The sequence below is a fragment of the Montipora foliosa genome, chromosome 1, assembly GCF_036669935.1.
Source record: "Montipora foliosa isolate CH-2021 chromosome 1, ASM3666993v2, whole genome shotgun sequence".
NCBI classification, from domain to species: Eukaryota; Metazoa; Cnidaria; class Anthozoa; order Scleractinia; family Acroporidae; genus Montipora; species Montipora foliosa.
The window spans coordinates 21,837,511-21,857,510 of record NC_090869.1 but is presented as its reverse complement, the minus strand read 5'-3'; the positions used below and the strand labels follow the sequence as shown (position 1 = coordinate 21,857,510).

Here is a 20,000-nt window from a genome sequence, read left to right as displayed (position 1 = left end):
TTATTTATTATTTTCTGATGCAAACCTGTTTTTGTGATCGGTTCATGTCCTCACATAGCACGGTGACAAGGTACACTACAATCCTGCTCTATGGTGGAGCGATGGTGATGGACAAGAAGTGAAGTGGAGCTTCCAGGATCTTGCCTCAATTTCAAAAAAGTATGATTCCTCTGGTAGCATGTAAGACAAACAGTGCTGAGGGCCAGTCTGTCCCTCTTTTGTAGAGCCAAAGAATTAGCTTTAAGAATTGCTGAAACCGTAGTAATTATTTCAAACACACGAAAAAACGAAAGAAATAACTGTCAAGTCCTCGTTTCATTTAATATGTTGTGTTTAAAACGTGTCAAGCGCCGGCTCCGCCGGCTAAACAATCAGATATTTTCGTCCAACATGGCGTTTGAAGAGCATGTTTGACGTTTAAATGGCTACCCATGTTTGATATTTAGATCAAACATTTTCATCCAGTAATTTGCTTCACTGAACAAATGTTTGATCGTTTAGTTAGCTCAGTTGGGGGAGCGCCGGTCTGCGCAATGGCACGCTGTTGAAGTACAACAAGGCCACTAGTTTCTAAAGGAACTGCTGTGCCGCGTCGGTGAGAAAAGGCGTTATTAAGTTAAGGTGATTCCTCAGAAATAAAATTTACCGATGAATTTTTTTGAAACTTTCCCTGAATGTTCTCTACCAAGCACTGTTTCGAAAAGCACAAAAAATATGATAGGTCACCATTCTCGCTTAAGAGATGTGACGGGCCAATCTTACCCAATTTATGGCTCTACTCGTTCTAATCACGCGCGTTATTTATCGGTCCAAGTTATGTCTTGCGGTAGCTCGAAGCATAATTTATTAAATTAATACTTGGGAAAAAACCTGACAGGTAGAAAGTGTCAAGCATATGGAACAATATCATGTGAAATTTATCGCAATTTCACACCATTTAAACGTCGTCGACGTAAAGCGTTCGCATAGTCGTTGTTTTCGGGGTCATAATTTGCATTCTAGAGTACGATTTTTTACACGCTTTCACTTTATATCTTATCACTTTGTAATTTTTTTTTTTTTTTTTTACTTTTTAAATCAAAGAAAACGATATGTAATCTATTATTAAGCAATAAAAATATAGGTCATCATGCTCGTTTTAAAGAAAAAGAACATTTATTTCGCTATGGAGCTTAGCTTGAGAGAAATTTCTTTCGTTGTGTACGTGCACGCGTTCATTTGCGCGCTCTATTTAAATGACGCGAAATCGTGCGCCGTTGGGATGCGCAATGCAATACTGAGGAATCACCTTAATAGATTTCCGAATTACCATTGGCGACATTCCCAAAATTAGTTTTGGTGCTCATTCTTTGAAATGAAAATGAAATTTCATTTAGAAGCAAATTAAACTCATTTCATAAGAATTATATATAGAGGATATTACACGGTGGCGAGAAGATATGAATTTTATGTTCGAGTGGCAAGAACAATATCTCACGAGTGAGCGAAGCGAACGAGTGAGATATTGTTCTTGCCTCGAGAACATAAAATTCATATCTTCGAGCCAACGTGTAATGTTCTTTTTATTATATGGAGTCTAAATATTGAATATTTCCGATTTTATTGTGTTTCAAAGTAGTCAAGTTTTACAAATACGGCTTTACAAATACGAAGTGGTGTATGGAATCTACGAGTGGTTTAGTTCCCAGTAAAACACTCTCCTCCATATAATAATATTATTTATATTTTATTGTAGATGTCTCAATCTTTTAATTCTGTATTGTATTTTATATTAATATGTGTCCTCTTATTAGTATGGGTTTCTCTTAGGCGCTACATGGTTGGACACTTAAATATGTATTCTATTCTATTATACCTGTCCTCGCTTTGATAAAAGGTTTGCGCTATCATCAACTTGTATGTGAAGTTGATTAAGATACAATTGTTAACCTCCGTAGCAAATTGCGACCAACTGACAATACACTGAGCATTGACCATTCGTCGAGAGGAAATAAAAGTGACTATTATCAATGAATGCTTAAATTAAAGGGTAACGATCGAAACATCGGCTTTTAGAAATTCGTTATTGCATTTAATTTACTTTATCAACTTCGCTTTGGCAAAACCAGTGATATGGCTGTGCGCATGCCCTGCGCACAGACGTGGTTTAAAACTGGGGAAGCTTCGCGTGCCGTTTTTTTCTGTCGATGTGAAATGCGCGCTAAGCTGCAAAATAAAACTGTTGGCTGCTACAAAATTCAGCTTAAGGTCATTCCCCTGAAATAGGACTGACAATAGATTTTCGTTCAAACTTTGCCTATTGGTTGTTCATCTTAAGGAAATTTAAATAAATTGTCAATAAAAAAGAGGGGTCCCCACATTTGTTTAGGAGCAGAAGCACCTTGAAATACCCCATAATTCCTTAAAATATGAGCTTCAGAATCGTTATTATTTGTATCGTTCATGCCATGTCTTGTGAGAGGAGAAAAAAATAGGGAGAAAGCAAAACAAGAAATATAACTATAGATATACTGTATCAACTTCAAGGAATAATTAAATATATGTTTCATCATAAAAACACTCATTTCTAGTCGACCCTGATTCAACTTGTTACTAGCATGCAGCGATCTCGAGGCCACCATATCTGTTCAATAAGTTCACTTTTCCGCTGATTATTTATTTTTGTGCGATAGAAATTTGTTTATATTCCTGTTTTAGAAGATGTTTATATTCCTGTTAGAAGGTGATTGCTAGACTCAGAAAAAGAGAGAAAAACTATAGGTCACCATACTCGTTTACGAGAAAATGACGAATTATCTCTCTCACGACCCAAGCCGTAAAGAAAACTCCGCCATTTTCTGTATGTGCGTGCGCTAATGACGCAATAAATCGTGCGCAGTAAGGATGGGCAATGCAATACAGGGGAATGACCTTAAGTTTATCAATTACCAGGGCAGCAAATGTGCTCTACACAGTCGCCAACGTCACATCAGGAGACAGAGTGATGGTTTTGGTACCCAGAATTCCAGAGTATTGGTTGATGCAAGTTGCTTGTTTTAGAACAGGTGAGGGAACCTCCAAGTACAGATCTCCATCGTAAGATATGAGTAATATCGTAAGCAAGACACCTTCAGTCACCCGTTTGGTTGTCACACAACTCTACCCCTGACTGACCGCTGTAATTAACCTTTGCAGGACTAACTTTTCAAATGCAAGGAGACAAATGTAACTTAGACATCACTTAAAGGCTTCTTGTAACAGAGAATGGTTATTCTGTTATTGCGTTACTTTCTTTTATTGTTTGCGACATGGAGAATCACCTTAAAACAAAATCTTAAAGTGCTAACATTAATTACAATACTGTCACCTTTTTTACGACAATATATTTTTCTTTCAAATGATGTTATAATGACACTATTAATATTTACAATTCTAAAATCAGTAACAGTACAAACAATGGTTGTCTGACGCAAAGTTTACCTGATCAGCATAATTTTAATGATTATTTTTTTACATTTTAGGGGCAATTTTAGTTCCTGTTCCAACTAATATTGGCTGTGCAGAGCTACAAAGAAGAATTTTCTTAATCAAACCTACGTGTTTCGTGTCTAATGGCGTCATTGAAAACAATTTACTGAATACTATTGATGAGGTTAGCTTTCCAAATGTCTACCTTGTTAAGAAAATATAAAAAGCTTGCGTAAGGTTCAGTTAGGAAGCAGAGGCGAAATAGCACTGACAGAGCGACAGGAAATGAGGAGAGAAAAAGAGAGGGTGGTTGGAAAGGGAGTCCCCCTAGCTTTTTTTAATCATGTTTCAAAACCGCCGAACATTTGATAAGCATGATAAGGTGCAAATTTTCGCAAAGTTTAAAAAAATTATGTAGGTCAGTACTACTGACTGGCTTAAATTTTCGAAAAGTTAAGGTGGCTCTGAACCGTATCTAGAGAAAATTTTTAAACTTTGCCAGAAATTACGTCTTATCATGCTCATGAAATGTTGGTAATATAAAACCCATGTCTTATGGTTATTCTTAAAAGTGATTGCTGTGGGACAACAGCAACGGTAGACGACCTGACACAGTTAAATATTCAAAGTGTTACCCTTTTTGTTGTTTTTACAGCGAATTTGTCCTCGATTAAGGACGGTGCCTACTAATTAAAGATATTTTTGCCCCGGTTTTTGATTGTGCTGGAACTGTAGATCTCAACAAGTGTTATTGAAATCCAAAAAGAAAATTGGGGGTAACCACGCATTTTTCAAAGATAATTCATGAATAATATTGGTAAAAAGCTTTAAAATATAAAGAAATGTATGGCGTTCTTTTTCAAATTGAAGCTTAATTATCTCTCAAAAATTCATGGTTACCCTCAATTTTCTTTTTGGATACCAAGAGTACTTACTAAGATCTACTTTCTCCGGATAGTTTTAAACCGCGCAAAAATATCCCTGTATTAGTAAGCATCACCGATAGGAAATCCGAGTATCTCGAGATGCGCAGAACGTGTGCGCAATAACAATAGTAGGCACCGTCCTTAAAGAATACTAAAAATAAATTGGCTCTTACGCAGCCCCGCACCAATTATTTGAAGAAGTGCATGTTTGTCTTACAGCGGAGCCAGGTTATGGAACAGCCTATCCAGTAACCTTCGTGCAGCAACATCTTTGCAAGATTTTAATCTTAACATACGTCACCACAGTTTTGAATGCGTTTTAACACGGCATCCTTGTAAAGGAGCGTTTAATATGTAGTTTAGGTTACTTAGTTCAGTTAGGGATGATAAGCTAATCTTTTATAATTTTAAAAATCTTTGCTGCAGATGGATTTACCGTGTACAAATTAAGTTATCATTACCATTGCCATATCCGTAATCGTGTCACATATTTTCATTAGTTTTCTAGTTCATCTTCCGCTGTCAAGTGTAGGTTGATGTTCAATAGAATGAAAAATAGCAACAGGTAATTCTTGATAAGTAATGTTGACACTCAAACGATAAGTACGATGCTTTCACAACACTTGCCTCTTTTCGTCTGTACGCTTTCTGACAAAAAGTTATCCAGATGTAGTCATTTTTAGGGGTCTCGTTACCCACCCTGCCCATTTACGCCTGTTCGTCCCGTTTCCAAAATTCATTTTCTGCCACTTATCCTAAAATTTCACGTCTTAAATCCTGCCGTAGTTCGTCGTAACGTTAAAAGAATTCCGTTCCCAAGCAAACAGGCCTCTGTGCATGGAATTGACGAGGGGGGATGCAATGACTTTTCTTAAAAAAAGACTGCTTTGGGGCAGGGAGGGGGGGGAATTATTGAGAAGCGTTTTATTGAGTATTTGTTTTGTTGGTGTTGTTAGAAACAGTTGGCTCTCTTTCGATGAGCTACTTCAACAAGCCTCCAGCGATTATCAGGCGAGTTTAAATTTTTACCTTTTTATCGTATAGAACATTTCATGCCTAACTGATCTTGGTCAGCGGTCAGGAAAGATGGTCACGTATTTTCGTAGCTCCGTGGAACTTAATGTATCCACTTAATTAATTAGGTAATTTTTACATGTTTCCAACTGTTAGGGCAAGGTATTAGTTTAACTATTTTTGCCCTTTTCTCATTAAGTCTTCATTATACTTCTCTGTAAACCTGTTTATGTTTTAGAGAATAAACTGTCTGTCTGTCTGTCATGCCTAACTGAAACGAAACTATTTTGGTTAATATTGTCAGAGTGACATACTCAGAACAACCCTTCAAGTTCTGTCGTGGCTGAATCGCAATCAAAAGCGGGAGGCAACGTTCCCTCCAATTCCTCAGTAGGAAGCTAATGGCGCTCCTAATAGTACTTTACTCTTTTTGTAAAAACTTTAATACCATAATCAGGGAAGCTTCGAATCATTTAATTCTGGTGCTACTAAATCGGACTTCCTTTATTTCAAAGTGGGTGGTTACTTTTTAAACGAACTGTTTATTCGTTTATCATAAGTCATGTCGTAATGACTGGTTGCAAGGATTTTTCAAGGAGGGCGTGAAACAAGAGAGTAACTGAATTTTCCATTCGTATAGGGCCCATATTACAGAAACCGAGCCACTATAGGCATGTCATTTAAGTGGTTGTATGGAATACTTTCAGAAACTTATCCCAACTGATTTCTTTTCGTTTATTTCCTAGTCGGTCAATTCGTTAAGTTCTGCACCAATTGCAATAGTCTTCACAAGTGGAACAACAGGAAATGCAAAAATGGTGGAACATTCACATGGTTCTTGGGGTCTTCAAAACCGTACAGGCATGGATAGGTATGGTCACATCCAGACTGACTTGAACTTCATGGTTAAATAAGAATCTTATTATTCTGTCACTACGCCATTTTCTCATTAGGTCAATGAACGCGTAATGAACTTTAGTGTGACCGGTTTACAACAGAAAAATATGGATAGAAATCGTTTCCATTGCAAACGGGGTGAAACTTGTATCGCGAGGATTCAATATACAAGCAATGAGTGCGAAAATACGAGCATCATTCGGTGCAAAAACCTACTGTATTTGCAAAAACTGGTTTACTTCAAATTTAAAACTAAAAGCCAAAGAGAATGACATGATACTGGAATAATAATTACGTTTTTCGATTGTCGAGCGTGTCGTGTATGTCACATTTCATGCATGTATATCATGAAGTAGGAAAGGAGCAGTATGGAAAGGGGAATAAAGAGAGCACATGGTTGACTCGTTGTGTGTTTCTTAGAAACTAGTTTCACTTCCCCAATCCTCTAATTTATGTACTAAGAGGACACAACAGAACGATCTTTAATATTTTTTCGCGCTCATTGCTCGTATTTTATTACGCAACTCGCAAAATATCCGCGTGTATTATGCATTGTTATGCCTCCCAACTCTAATACTTTTTCCGATTGGAGGACAACGCGTCACGTGTCGTGGATCAAAACAGTGCTCACTAACTCCCAAGGGCGAACAAAACTCACTAACTCCCTAGGGAAACAACACCATGAACTTTCCACTCGCACGTGATCAGGTCGTGCTCCTTGAAACCGCGGCAAATTTATGAGCGAGCCGGCGTAAACCAAACTAATTTTGAGTTGGGGAGTATAACAAAACACTTAATGACTGGTCCCGCGGAAACAGTGAGTTTTGTTTCCCTTCGACCTCAATGTTTCCCTCGGCAAACATTGAGGGTCTCGGGGAAACAAAATTCACTGTGTCCCTTGGGGCCATTCATTTAGGTACCCGAGACATCTCTCCGAGACAACTTTACCGAGCGTCTATATGAGAATTGCGTGACCTAGACAAAGTTGACCCTACTTAAAGGGGCTAGGTCACGCAATTTTAGGCAATTTCAACACTGATCTAATGGTCATAGAATTAACTAAAATATCAAAATAACTGTTCAAAACTATAGAAGAACTCTAACAAAACACAGGGAAGCCAAGAAGGGACATGGATGGGCAAAACTGGGGAGGATTGAAATGGATTGAATTTGGGTAAATTTGAAAAACGTCGGCCCACCTTTTTTCAAATTTATATCAGTCTATATCAAAATGTCATTTACAAAGATGGAAAATCATTCTCAGTTGTTATGTGGCCGTGATTTTGCAAATGAAAGACTCTTGCTCTGCTAATTTGACGTTTAGAGCTCATAATTAATTATGCACATATTTTAAGACGCGTCTTTCAAAGTAAACGTATCATCCTTTGTCCTTTTTACTTTATAGTTCGTTTTTATTAAGTGTAGTTGCATTTTTACATTCAGAAAATGGACTGAGAATCTCAACGGAGTAGTAATGTGTAGTGTAAATGAAAGGCTGTTTTTGAATCGAGAGTTTCCGTTGACTGCAGTGAGAATTTGGGCGGGAAAAACCTTTTCATTTGAAAGCGAACACTATCAACATATAGAAGCCCCCAAATTGTTGCTTCTTTCATTTTTGTTTTATGCGTGCGCATTTAAGGTTTTGCTGTCTCGTCTCGGGTAGTCGAGCCAAACTGTTTACATGCGAAAGAGTTGTCTCGCCTGTCAGCGGTTACTCTACCTGCTGAGGCGAGACAACTCACCTCCCCGAGTTGTCCCGCCCTCCCGAGTTGTCTCGCCCACCTCATGTAAACGGTTGATAGAATTTTTTAAAGAAATGAGTGGAAAAATATCTCGCCCAGGGTAACTCGGGGGGGAGGGTCTCGGTTACCCGAGACCATATAAATAGGGCCTAAGTGCTTAGTAAACCATCGAACACGGTTGTATGTATTACAGCTTTTCCTTGGACATAATTATATTCACAAGTTGTTGGGATCTCAGAAAACGAGCAATTAAAGAGATCCTATTCAACAAAAAAAGGCTCGTCTGCAGCTAAAAAGCCGTTACTTCAGTCTTGAGTTTCTTCAATTGTTTTCTTTGTTTTATTAATTCGCTGACTGTGTTTCAGACTCGGCATGGGAATCATCGAGTCCGATCTTGTTTGGTCGCAGAGTGGAACAGGTTGGGTCATACTTCTGGCGATGGCCGTGTCCTCTTGGTCTGTTGGGGCAGGAGTCTTCGCTCATTACAGAAATCTCAACGGCAGAGAAGCTTTAGAAATTCTTCTCGAGTTTCCCATTACTTTCACTTTCTTGCTGCCTAGTATCTACATTAACGCGGTGAAAGAGGACCTCAGACGTTTTCATTTCTCTAAGTTAAGTAGTTGCATGACAACTGGTGAACCGATGGATAAAGAAGTGATGCTTAAATGGAAAGAAGCAACGGGAATTGACATTAGGAGTATTTATGGACAGACAGAAGCGGTAAGGTGTAATATTTGGAGATCATTTGGTTTACAGTGGGAAGCACGGTGCCCTAGTGGGTAGCGTGCTGGACTTCGAATTGAGAGATGCGGGTTCGATTCTTGGCCGGGTATTGTGCTTCTCCCCCAAGAGTATAAATGGATATCGGCAAACTGTCAGGGAAACCAGACGAAATGCTGCTGGGTTACCTGCGATGGACCAGAATTCCGTTCAGAGGAGGAGTGGCAATAATCCTAGTCGCTTCATGCTTCAGAAACCGGGATAAACTACGGCTTAAATGGGCCACTAGACCCATAGTACTCCACAGTTTTCACAGAGAGTAAAATAGATTAATAACACAGTTATGTAACACAGATGTTAAGACACGCTTCTTTTTTGAAAGCATCAGTACTTTACCCAGTTTTAATTAATGAGAATATTTAAGGTATTATTTAACAATTATTCGCCGAAGGCGAAGTGATTATCGGTGAATATTCACCGAGACGAAGTCGAGGTGAATATTCACCGATAATCACTGAGCCTGAGGCGAATAATTGTTTTAGTATAAATGCACAGGTGATTATTTCAAAAAAGAGAAAAAAAAAACATTTCAACGCGAAATCATCTTCACTTTACAGTGGCAAAACGACTACTGGCAGCCATTTTGTCCGTCGAGGTGATTATCGGCTGATAATCCGAGATAGCGAGCCAATGAGAGCGCGCGGTTTTGTATAATCACCTGTGTATTTATACTAAAATACCTTAATTAATTTTGATAGTGTGATTACAATGGACGGTCGGGTCTCTCTTGGAGAGGGACCTCTTAACAACAGAGGTCTCTCTTAACAACGAATGGGAGGTCTCTCTTAACAACAGTTGAACTACATATGAAGAGTTAAATTGACAGTACTGACGGCCTGTCAATACACTATTGTGTCTTTTTGGAAACAAGTAGACACAAAGTTGGTACAAAGTGACTCTCTCTAACACTTCACCGGAAAGGGGAACATGTTGATCTTAAAACGAGTTGACTGTTCAAATAACATACTTTTCGTCATTTTATGATTCAGTAGGTAGTTGAACAACCAACTATGTTTTACATTTTACAACCAGAACTTAAAAACATATTTTACAGGTTATGGTCAACGGAAAGTTCCTCAAAGGGGTTAACTGACTAATTGCTCATCAGAGTGAATGTTGAACTCAACTTGCTCGAAACCGAGGCGAAATTCCCCGGTAGCGACAGTGAGACTGTTAGAAACCACTGAAACTTATGCCTTTTTTTAATTGAAGGGTGCATTATGCTGTACGCCAAGGAACGGTGAAGTTCGAATAGGATCTGTTGGACAACCATTTCCAAGCGTAGATCTGGTGGTAAGTTTGCGGGCTGACTGATGTTCAATTGAAAATGCGCTTCACTGTGAATGCCAAGTGATTGACTTTATTCATTTTGCGGACGTATTAGTCGTCCAGTACGTATTCGTGTTACGCATAATATTCGTCAAAATAAGTGCGGAAACTAAACTGAAATGTTATTTCTGACGAATGAGCTTGCGTATAAGTCCGAAATAACTATTTTGCCAGAACAGGACACAACGTGGCCTGGGTCCCAGGCCGGTGCATCATGGGTAGAAAGAAAGGGGCATATAAGACGGAGTGTAGCACGTGATAGTCATCTAGGCCTCTGAATTAACCTTGTTCAGAGCTCCGTTTTAATTTTAATTTTTCAGGTATTTTTAATTTTAATTTTTATTTTTACTGCACTATCCACTTTGTAAAGCCCCCGTAGTATTAGTTAACACCCCAGCCTAAACTGCCGCGATATATTCCTATACGGGGATTTTCGTCCAAAGTTTTTGACACCCCAGCCTAACTGGCGTTAGCCCTTCGTCGGAGCGAATCCGACGAAGGGCTAACGCTCGAAACGTCAGCTTCCGAATCTCTTTACGTTGGCCAATTCACATTATCAACCCAGCTGATAAAACCAAATTATCTTGTAATACTCCCCACCCACGCAGCAACACAGTTTCGTTAGAAACTTACCTCCTTTGTCATGTTTGTGCATGGGGATTTTCGTCCATAGTTGTTGACACCCTAGCATGACTGGCATGTGTTTACATATCTATTGGTAATTGGTCTAAAGTTGTGGACAAACCAGGCCATCTGCTAGTTTTATGTAAATTTCTTAGCTCTGTAACTTTAAACACATTATATTTGTCTATGAGGAAGATTTTGGTCCAAAGTAGTGGACACTCTACCTATAATAGCAGTCAGACATGTAAAGCCCGTTTAGTTTCCGTTTTGTCTGTGCATGTCCTACGTGTATATGTAAGAAATATCCCGGCTTGTCAAATACACATTGTATTCACATCTACTTATATTAGATTCTTTTAGAAAACCAACTATCCTTTGATGTAGTATAGGTATCTCACGTATATAAAATACGTCAAAATAAATTCAGGAAGCTCATAAAAGACAAACCAAAATAGAACTTCAACGAGGAATTGAAAATCATGTTTATATCAAATCTCTCTCACAGAGACCATTTTTGTCTGCGCACTACTGATTTCTGAATACTTGGGAAACTTAGCCATTTCCCAAGTAAAAGGTTTGTATTTAGATCCAAAACCTCACCACGAACGACTCACTGACGCAGAAACGCAGCAATGTGGCGTCACAAAGCAGAGTCTCAGTTCCACTCCTTCCATTAAATTTCCCGGTCATTTTGGAAAGGTTTTCGTGAAGCCATCGGTCGTCTTCGTAATTTTAAAACTTATTTTTACTCTTTTTTATGCAAGGTTCAGAAAAAAAATTTTCGCATAAGTTTTCTTTTAAGTATTTTATTTAACATTTCGTCGCTTTGAAATTGCCGCAGAAAAGATGTCTTTATTTTGGTTCATTTGACCTTTAATGGAGAGGGCTCATACTCTGATGCCAGTATTTCTTGTTGTTTTCAGATCACTGACGATAATAACCAAGAAGTGTCTCCAGGTCACCATGGAAGAGTTATGGTTAGAGTAAAGCCGTACCGTCCTGTGCCATTCTTTACTCATTATGTGGTGAGTTAGATGGAGAGAATGGAATAAATTCAACTGTATTTACTTTAATTTATACACTGACGCTACTCTAAAATCCGAGGGTAAATAAAGTATTCACTCATTCACTCACTCACTCTTTAATTTTCTCAATATATTTCCGTTTTCTTTTGAAGTTTTAAATCGAAAGCCCCGTTTCCAGAGTACTTACTAGCTACAAAATGCTAGTGGTCTAAACTGCACAAGATTAGGAAAACTTTCAAGTCCCCATAAAGATGAAGTTTTAGTTATGGATGCAAATTGCGAAGGTTCCCTTAGTGTAATATATGTATGGACTACGGAACCGCTTGACCACTGACTGTGGACTGGGGACTTGGCTATGGCTATACCCAATAGCACCCACCCCTCTTTCCTTGCTCCCTTTAACTCAGATGTTAGGAAATATCACTTTCGGTTTTAGTGTTTGGGAATTAAAGTGATTTATCGATATCTGCTGTTTTGTCACATTTGGCACTTGATGAAAAATCACAATTTTTCATATTTCGCCTAGAAATAGCCCATGGTAAACCTACAAACCTGAAGGGATTTTTTATTCTGTCTAGGTATTTGATCCTGACAAAAATCACAAATTAGTTACAAACCCCAGCTGTGGAGGGAAACACATTAAATGTAGTGATTCAAACCTTATCATAAAATTCGCTCTGTTCAATCTGCATCAAAGTAAGACTTCAGTTTGAGGCTAGAAATTCATTGTTGAGGGGTTTGCAAGTCTTTTGAGACCAATTATACCTCTGTGGTTTATTAGGGACTGGTCAAGAAGTATAGGGGGGTGGGGGGTGGGCCGGAGCAATTGGAAATGTGGCAGATAAAAAACACATGACCCACCCCTTATTTTGGGCACAAAACTATTTGACCCACCCCTAAATGAAGGCTGAAACGTACGTGACCCACCCCCTGATAATATATTTTTTTGTTATATAATCCGGCAGTTATACCACATTTGTATATGAAGTTGTGGTGGTGTTGATTTACAGTTAGGTTTGTTGCTTAACCAGATACAAAAGCATGTAAAACTAACGAGAATATTATTTAACTCTTTCAGTTTTTGTAAGCCATGTTTAAGTGTTGCGAAGTTTGCTCAATGGCACAATGCTGTCACTGTTACTCTAACTGTTTATAGAGGCAAGTCTTCATCTGAGCTTCATCTGAGATTTCTTTTTTTATCATTTTAATTTCGGTTTAACAGTTGTATTTTATGAACAAAGATAAAATTGTACGTCGTTAAAGCTGCCATTCTTTAAATTTATTCTTAGCTATTTCAACAGAATCAAGCCCTCGATAATAGGGTGACCCACCCCCAATGGGTCGCTGACAATCGAACGACCCACCCTTGCTAAGGGCTCAAACACTGATGACCCACCCCCTTTCTGCTCCGGCCCACCCTCCCCTATACTTTTTGACCAGTCCCTAATTATCAATTTCACGACGAGCCGCTTAAAGTCAATAAAATTCGCTTCCTAAACAAATGAATCATGCACACTTTTTCAAGCGGCAAATTCCCCGGGCAAATTGGCTACCCGGTAAAACACCAAGACACCTAAAATTCTGGCATTTTCAAAGAGAAATGTCATTGTAAAACTTGGTATAAAAATTACCTTCGGGTTTTTCATCAGCGCTAAGTACTAACGCTCTCAAAATGCTGGTAATCACAAATCTAACCTGATAGAAACGAAAAAAAAGTAACGATTTCAAGAGCATTATTACTCAGTGGTGATGAAAAGTCCGAAAAATAATTTTTATACCAGGTTTTACATTGATATTTCCTCTTTCGAAATGTCAGAAATTTAGAAGCTTCAGGGTTTCTTTTTTTTATCGGGTAGCGAAATTGTCAATTGAAAAAGTGTGCACAACTAAGATTTTTGATGATGCCCCGTCCACACGTATCAGGAGATTTCTGAATCCGCAACTTTTCTTTCCGCCAGGTCAGTTCTAAGCTTCCCACAGGCTACATCAGGGAAAAATATAAGAAATTCTGATTTTCCGTCATGTTTTCATTTGAAGCGAAGAATATAAGGTTGTGGGCGAGTGTCTAAGGAAAACTGTAGATCACCACAAAAAAAAAAATTCTGAATAGGAAAAATGTTAGACAAAACAAGTATTACGCGTTTTCTTCATTAACAGGATGATCCTCATAGAACAGCAGCTTGCTTTTCTGGAGACTTTTACATCACAGGTAAATCGAAATAAGGCGGCACGTTTCAGGCGCCGAATTTTTCACGGGACGCACTTAGTTCGAATTTGGAACCACTCAGGCCCTGTTTTCAAGCAGGTAGGGTAACCCTAGTGCTAGGGTTACCCTAGCAGAAGGGTTACCCTAGCGCTCCAACGTCTCTTCTTTTTTTCATCAACGTGTTTACAAGGCAGCCAGGGTTACCCTAGCAGTAGGGTTACCCTAGCGCCAGGGTAACCCTAGCAGCTTGTAATCGCTCAAGCTAGGGACAACTCGCCTACCCGGGACAACTTTTTAATAGTTTCCAGACCCTTTGAATGTTGACAAGAAACGGCCATCATGGCGGACCTCATACAACGCGGTGCTCAACGCATTATAATCTTCCTTTTCTCTTAGAAACAGTAATCATTTCAAGTGCAAGGTAGGTAAGAATCGTTTCCTCGAATAACGTCTTCCACCAATGATCTGTACGGCCAAGTTTTGTTCGAGATCTTCGTGGAATTACTCTCCCGTTTCACATGTTGCATTCAAGTCATTCGAGCGAGTGAAGTATTGTATTGTAACTTGTTGCCGTTGTCTAGAAATAAGAAGGTAACATAGCAGCTTTCCATGACTCTTGCCCGGAGCAATAACAGGCAGCACAGACAGGAGAATCGAAGTACTTAGAAGAACACTTCTCTTGTCGGTCATTTTGTTTTTGTGATTTTTTTTTGTGATTAATTTTTCCAGAGTGCTAGGGTAACACTACCTGTGAAATTTCGCTTCTAAACCCGGGCTGTCTATGACCCTCCTGCTAGGGTAACCCTAGCACTAGGGTTACCCTCCCTCCTTGTAAACAGGGCCTCAAATACAAAATTACGCCTACTGATCATCAACAGACGTCCAACAGGCGTCGACCTTAATTAGCTGTTCCGACCCATAGCCGTTCATAATGCAGCGAGTTAAACTACTAGTAAAACACGTCATAGTAATTTAGATGATTTATGCATTAGGTTCGGCAAATGAAAAGTTCGGCCCCTAAGTCAAAGTTCTCCCAAAACTGTCACGCTTGGGGTCCCAATTGAAAGGACCGTTCCTATTTGGCTCAGACGCCAAATTCTGAATTGAATGTATTAGGTTCAGCTCATGAAAAAATCAGCATCATAAACGGTTCTAACTTCCTAGAGAGAGAATCCAACCTACTAACCACCTCTACATAACCTACATAACCACTTCTCTATCATCTGACTAGCACTATAATATCGGGACTGTATTACGTCTGTTCTTAATCAATATTTCCTCTTCAAACCTTTACTAAAACTTTAGCTTTCAGACTTTATCTATCATTGTGATGCACATTTGTTTACTTTTTCGTGCATAAACACTAAAGAGGAAGCTAGTCTGAATGGTTTGGGGGGGGGGGGGGGGGCTGGTCTAATGATCCTGGCCGAGTTTAACGATCCCCACTCTACGATCCCCACCACAGTGACCCCCTTAGTGCCCCTTAGTTGAACTTGTTCTCGGAACCTCTGCTATTCGGCCAGTAAAAGTTTCAAACCGTGTTAGTTACGTTTATATTATTTTCTTTTCATGCCTCCAAAGAATTCTAGCTAGGAAGACAGAGCGTGTGTAAATTATGATATGCTTTTCGGGAACATTTCTTATGAAAAAGTCATCGCTCTTGATCTCATAAAAATTCGTCAATTGTCTATTCAAATAACTAGGTGATATTGGCTTCAAAGACGAGGACGGTTATTTCTGGATTTTAGGACGAACTGATGACATTATCTTTGTAAATGGGTAAGAAAAATTACTTATTATTGATAATTATGACATAATTTATCAGAAAACTACACTGGAAAGGTTTGTATTTTACCAAAACATTTCTCAACTGATCTTTAATTTTAAACATAAAATGTAACAAGGAATTAAGACCAGGGGACTCTAAATATCGGGAATTGACTTCCACAACTGAAATCACGGATTTCTTCATATTTTTTCCTGGAGAAAGACGACCCATCGTTCGATTAAAATTAAAATTATCGTTTCAATAATCTGCAGCGGGCTGCACTTTTGACATCATTGGTTCAATATGACAAAGATTCTTTTCGATTTTGGTCAACAGCAGCTGTTTATGGTGAATTATGCGTGTGGTTTTAACCAATCAGAAAAGGAGAAATATTTTGAATGAATGATAATGCTAAATATTGCACTTTGAAAAAAGCCTGAAAATAAGGCATTTTTTGAAAGCAGTTTTCGCACCTTGGTACACGGAAATTTGGAATTTTTGCAAAGCCTTGTTGTTGTTCAACTCATATAAAGAATTCAGCTTGAGCGATTAAAAAGCCATATAGTGAGACATGTGCAAGAAAAGGCTCTTTACTCGTAATTTACACTACAATACGAGGGTCACAAAATTGTAGCGGTACCAGTAGCGGTAAAAACAATGGTCTAATAAATCTGGTAACCGCTCAATTTTCTCATTCTTTTCCCACCTTTTTATCTTATTCACTTTTTCCCGAACTTTTCGTTTTTCTATTTATAAATGAAAACCATTTGTAACTATACCTTGATAGACTGATCCGCCTGGACAAGCACTAGCTATATTCGCAGACCAGTCCAACTGTAAAGTGTAAATTAATAAATAAAAGTTATTGATTGGTTGATTGATTGATTGATCGATTGATTAATTGACTGATTGGATATAACAGATTTTGATATATTGAGACCGTTTTTAATTAAGCTGCCTGTTAAAGACACATCGTAAAAATGCACTCGCCCCTCAAAACGCACACTTAAGTAAGAGAAACAGACAGTACACTACTGCCCTTCCTTCACCCCCTCTCCTTTTAACCTCCATTCCCTCCCCCACTTCCTTACGATACGTTACCACCACGTGGGAAAAGGCTCGGTGCTTTCGCTCTGTGTTTTGCTAAAACTACCGTGGTTTCCGGTTAGAAAAAACTTACTAAGGTAAGGAATAATTCCAAAACATTAAGCACATTATTTGATTGTTGCTTCCTTCTTAATACGGCCTTATTTTAAAGGCGAATTTTAATGTGTAATTCGGCGATCAATATCAGCTTGGGAAGTGACTCAAATTTCAAAAATACTCCAGCTGTTCTTGATAGGGCCATTTATACGATAAACATTAGCCGCAGATTACACATGCCGCAGCTTACATAAGACGCGAACTGGACCATTTATACCAGCGCGGCTTATATAAGACGCGAACAGCTCGTATGAGTGTTTCATGGCTTATATTCGTGTTGTGTTGGTTCTCATAGCAATCGCCGCGGAATTGCGCAAGCTCTCGCTCGAGCGCGGGAAAACCTTGCGCTTTCGGTATTACGTAAGCCGCAAACAAGCTGCGATACCGGTTATACAAGTGGTTTGGCAGTTTATTTAAGCCTAGCTCAAAACCCTACTGTTCGTACGGTAAGTATGCGTCTTATGTAAGCCACAGCTTGTCGTATAATCCGGGGCTCATTTTTCTCGCATAAATGGCCCTATTGTCTCACGAGTAGATGCCTCCAAATTCAAAAGCCTAAGAGAATATGCTAGAAAAGCAAACAAAAGCAAAGAAACGTGAAAGCTGACGTGTGTTGCTAGCATAGAAAACCAATGACGTGAAAGTTGAAAGCTGACGTGTGTTGATGTCCGAATGACAAAATGTCAAAGTATCTCCCTTTTTTTCCTCAAATGACCAGTTTTGAAATTATTCTCAGAATTCCCCATTTTTTTACGCCCAATGTGTAGTTGAAATGATAGATCTTCCCCGGAGTGTAGTCTCGTTTGGTGAGGCCATTTACCAGAGTTCTTTTTTGTGCCTTGAATTTTTATCTAAATTCAGAGGTGGTGACATAGTAGTTATATATGTTAAAAGTTAACCTCGTTACTGCCTTCCTCTGCCTTCCTGCATACTAATGAAGTGCCTTCCTGCATACTAATGTGGATTTCCGCATTCTAACAATTTGTATTTCCTGCATATTAATTCGGTATAGTATACTGTATGGTTTCTCAACTGCCCACGCTGACTTTTTATACGATATAAAACAATAGCAGAAATTTCACATTTCATTCAAATTTCCGTGTACAAAGGGGCGAAAATTGCCTTCAAAAAATAGCCTATATTTAGGCTTTTTTCAAAGTGCAAAAGGTAGCAATCGGGCGCTTCTAATCCAAAGTGGTTGTAATTGTGATACCAAACATACAGATAGAAGATGATTTTAGTAGAGCCAGCCGTACTCTTTCTCTGAGAGTGTTATGAATATGTTCAAGTTTTCGGCTGAAGTTATGGCAGTCTTAGCGTGAAAACCCCAATTCTACTTTTTGTTCGATTTCTCAAAATCAAAAACTCTTTGGCAAATTTTAGTGTTATTTTCGAAAAGAATCCACCAAAGTGTTTCTCCTGGCAAAATATGACGAAATCTGTGATTTCAGTTTTCTTAATTAACCAAGTGGAGTACGATCGTCCGGGTGAGTGTAGTCCTGAAAAGGACTGTTTGAGATGACTGACGTTTCGACAACCTGAGCGGAAGTCATCATCAGAGTCAAGTGATTTGTATAACGTCAACGTCAGTGGATGGTATAGGGGACAGCTATTCTTAGAGTTATGTCGTAGAGTTAGAGTTAAGTTTCCAAAATCTTGAATTCAAGATTTTGGACTGCACAAATCCTGAATTCAAGATTTTGGCAGTCCAAAATCCTAAATTCACGATTTTGGACTGCCAAAATCCTGAATTCGTGATTTTGGACTGCGAAAATCTTGAATTCAGGATTTTGGCAGTCCAAAATCGTGAATTTAGGATTTTGGCAGTCCAAAATCTTGAATGCAGGATTTTGGCAGTCGTTAACTCTAACTCTAAGTCATAACTCTACTGAAATAACTCTATTGATAGTTAACCTCGATGGTATATATTTCAGTTTTGGTAGGCAATTCTCGATATTTAGGGTCCCCTGATCTTAACAATTATTAGAAGCCAACTCGATATTTGTTATTGGCGGATAGTTGACAAATAGGAAAACAAATCCCAGAAAACCAACGAAAGTGAGCCTTCCAGTTCCCCAGTTTCGATATTAGAATTCAGAATTTAGAGTTACAGAAAGTGCCCATTCAAATTGCTGGAAACTCTTTGTTCAGCTTCAAAATCATACCAGGCAAAAGGCGTCGACTTTTTCTGACCTGGTGAACAAAACGTTTTCTAGCTGCGACCAGTTCTTTGTTCTTATCATTGAATAATTGCTTTATATAAACTTTCTCAGGCTTAATATAAATCCACATGACGTCGAACACTGCCTTTCAGGACATCCAGCGGTTTTGGAATGTGCTGTGGTCAGCAGTCCTAACACAACAGGACAGGTCGGGAATATTTTTTGTCCAATTATAAATAATTTGTCTTGTAGTTACTCTCGTAAACTCGTGCATCAGGCGTTCTTTTTTCAGAGGAGCACGATATTGTAACAGTCCCACTGTACTTGACCCTGACAGGTAATCCCCTCATCCACTTCCACCTAATTCACCTCCCACAAACTTGGACGTTGGGGAATGGACTTTGGGAGGCAATGATTTTGCTATCGTTAACAAAAAAATTACTCTTATTAGAATGGATTATTTAAATCCAATTCATTTTTTGAAGGAGTGCGCGAAAGCTTTTGTCGTGTTATCCAGTGAGTTTCAAAACAAAGAAGAGAATGAAGTGATAACCGAATTGCAAGATCACATGATGAAGAATGCAGGAGCCTGGATGAAACCTGCAAAGGTGAGACTTTGTACATGATCTTAGCCTAGTTCCGGTTCAGATGTCAAACCTCTGATGAACTGCAAACAAATAAACTCAGGGGTTGAAACGCGTAGCTCTCCCTCGAAATAACCAAAAACAAGCTTTTGAAAAGAACCATTCTGGAAAATGATATCGTGTATTGTCTGCGAAGATTAAAGAATTCAAGCAACCCTGAATCAGTTGTAAATCAGTTTAAAATTTCCACTGCTTCAAAGTAATTAATCATAAAAATTGTGGTTGGTTTAAAA

At 38.7% G+C, this 20,000-nt stretch overlaps 1 protein-coding gene across 2 annotated transcripts in view; it reads left to right on the top strand.

Annotated features, from left to right (window-relative positions):
* Positions 1–20,000, top strand: part of LOC137993319 (acyl-coenzyme A synthetase ACSM4, mitochondrial-like) — a 71,512-nt gene that overhangs the window by 41,456 nt on the left and 10,056 nt on the right. For both annotated transcript variants that reach the window (XM_068839097.1, XM_068839088.1), the window contains exons 3-15: positions 59–159; positions 2,932–3,044; positions 3,501–3,631; positions 4,874–4,938; positions 5,330–5,384; positions 6,134–6,258; positions 8,392–8,746; positions 10,019–10,099; positions 11,683–11,784; positions 13,942–13,993; positions 15,694–15,769; positions 19,235–19,331; positions 19,609–19,731. In XM_068839097.1, coding sequence (XP_068695198.1) covers positions 59–159; positions 2,932–3,044; positions 3,501–3,631; positions 4,874–4,938; positions 5,330–5,384; positions 6,134–6,258; positions 8,392–8,746; positions 10,019–10,099; positions 11,683–11,784; positions 13,942–13,993; positions 15,694–15,769; positions 19,235–19,331; positions 19,609–19,731 — 1,476 coding nt within the window. The remainder of the gene's footprint in view (positions 1–58; positions 160–2,931; positions 3,045–3,500; positions 3,632–4,873; positions 4,939–5,329; positions 5,385–6,133; positions 6,259–8,391; positions 8,747–10,018; positions 10,100–11,682; positions 11,785–13,941; positions 13,994–15,693; positions 15,770–19,234; positions 19,332–19,608; positions 19,732–20,000) is intronic.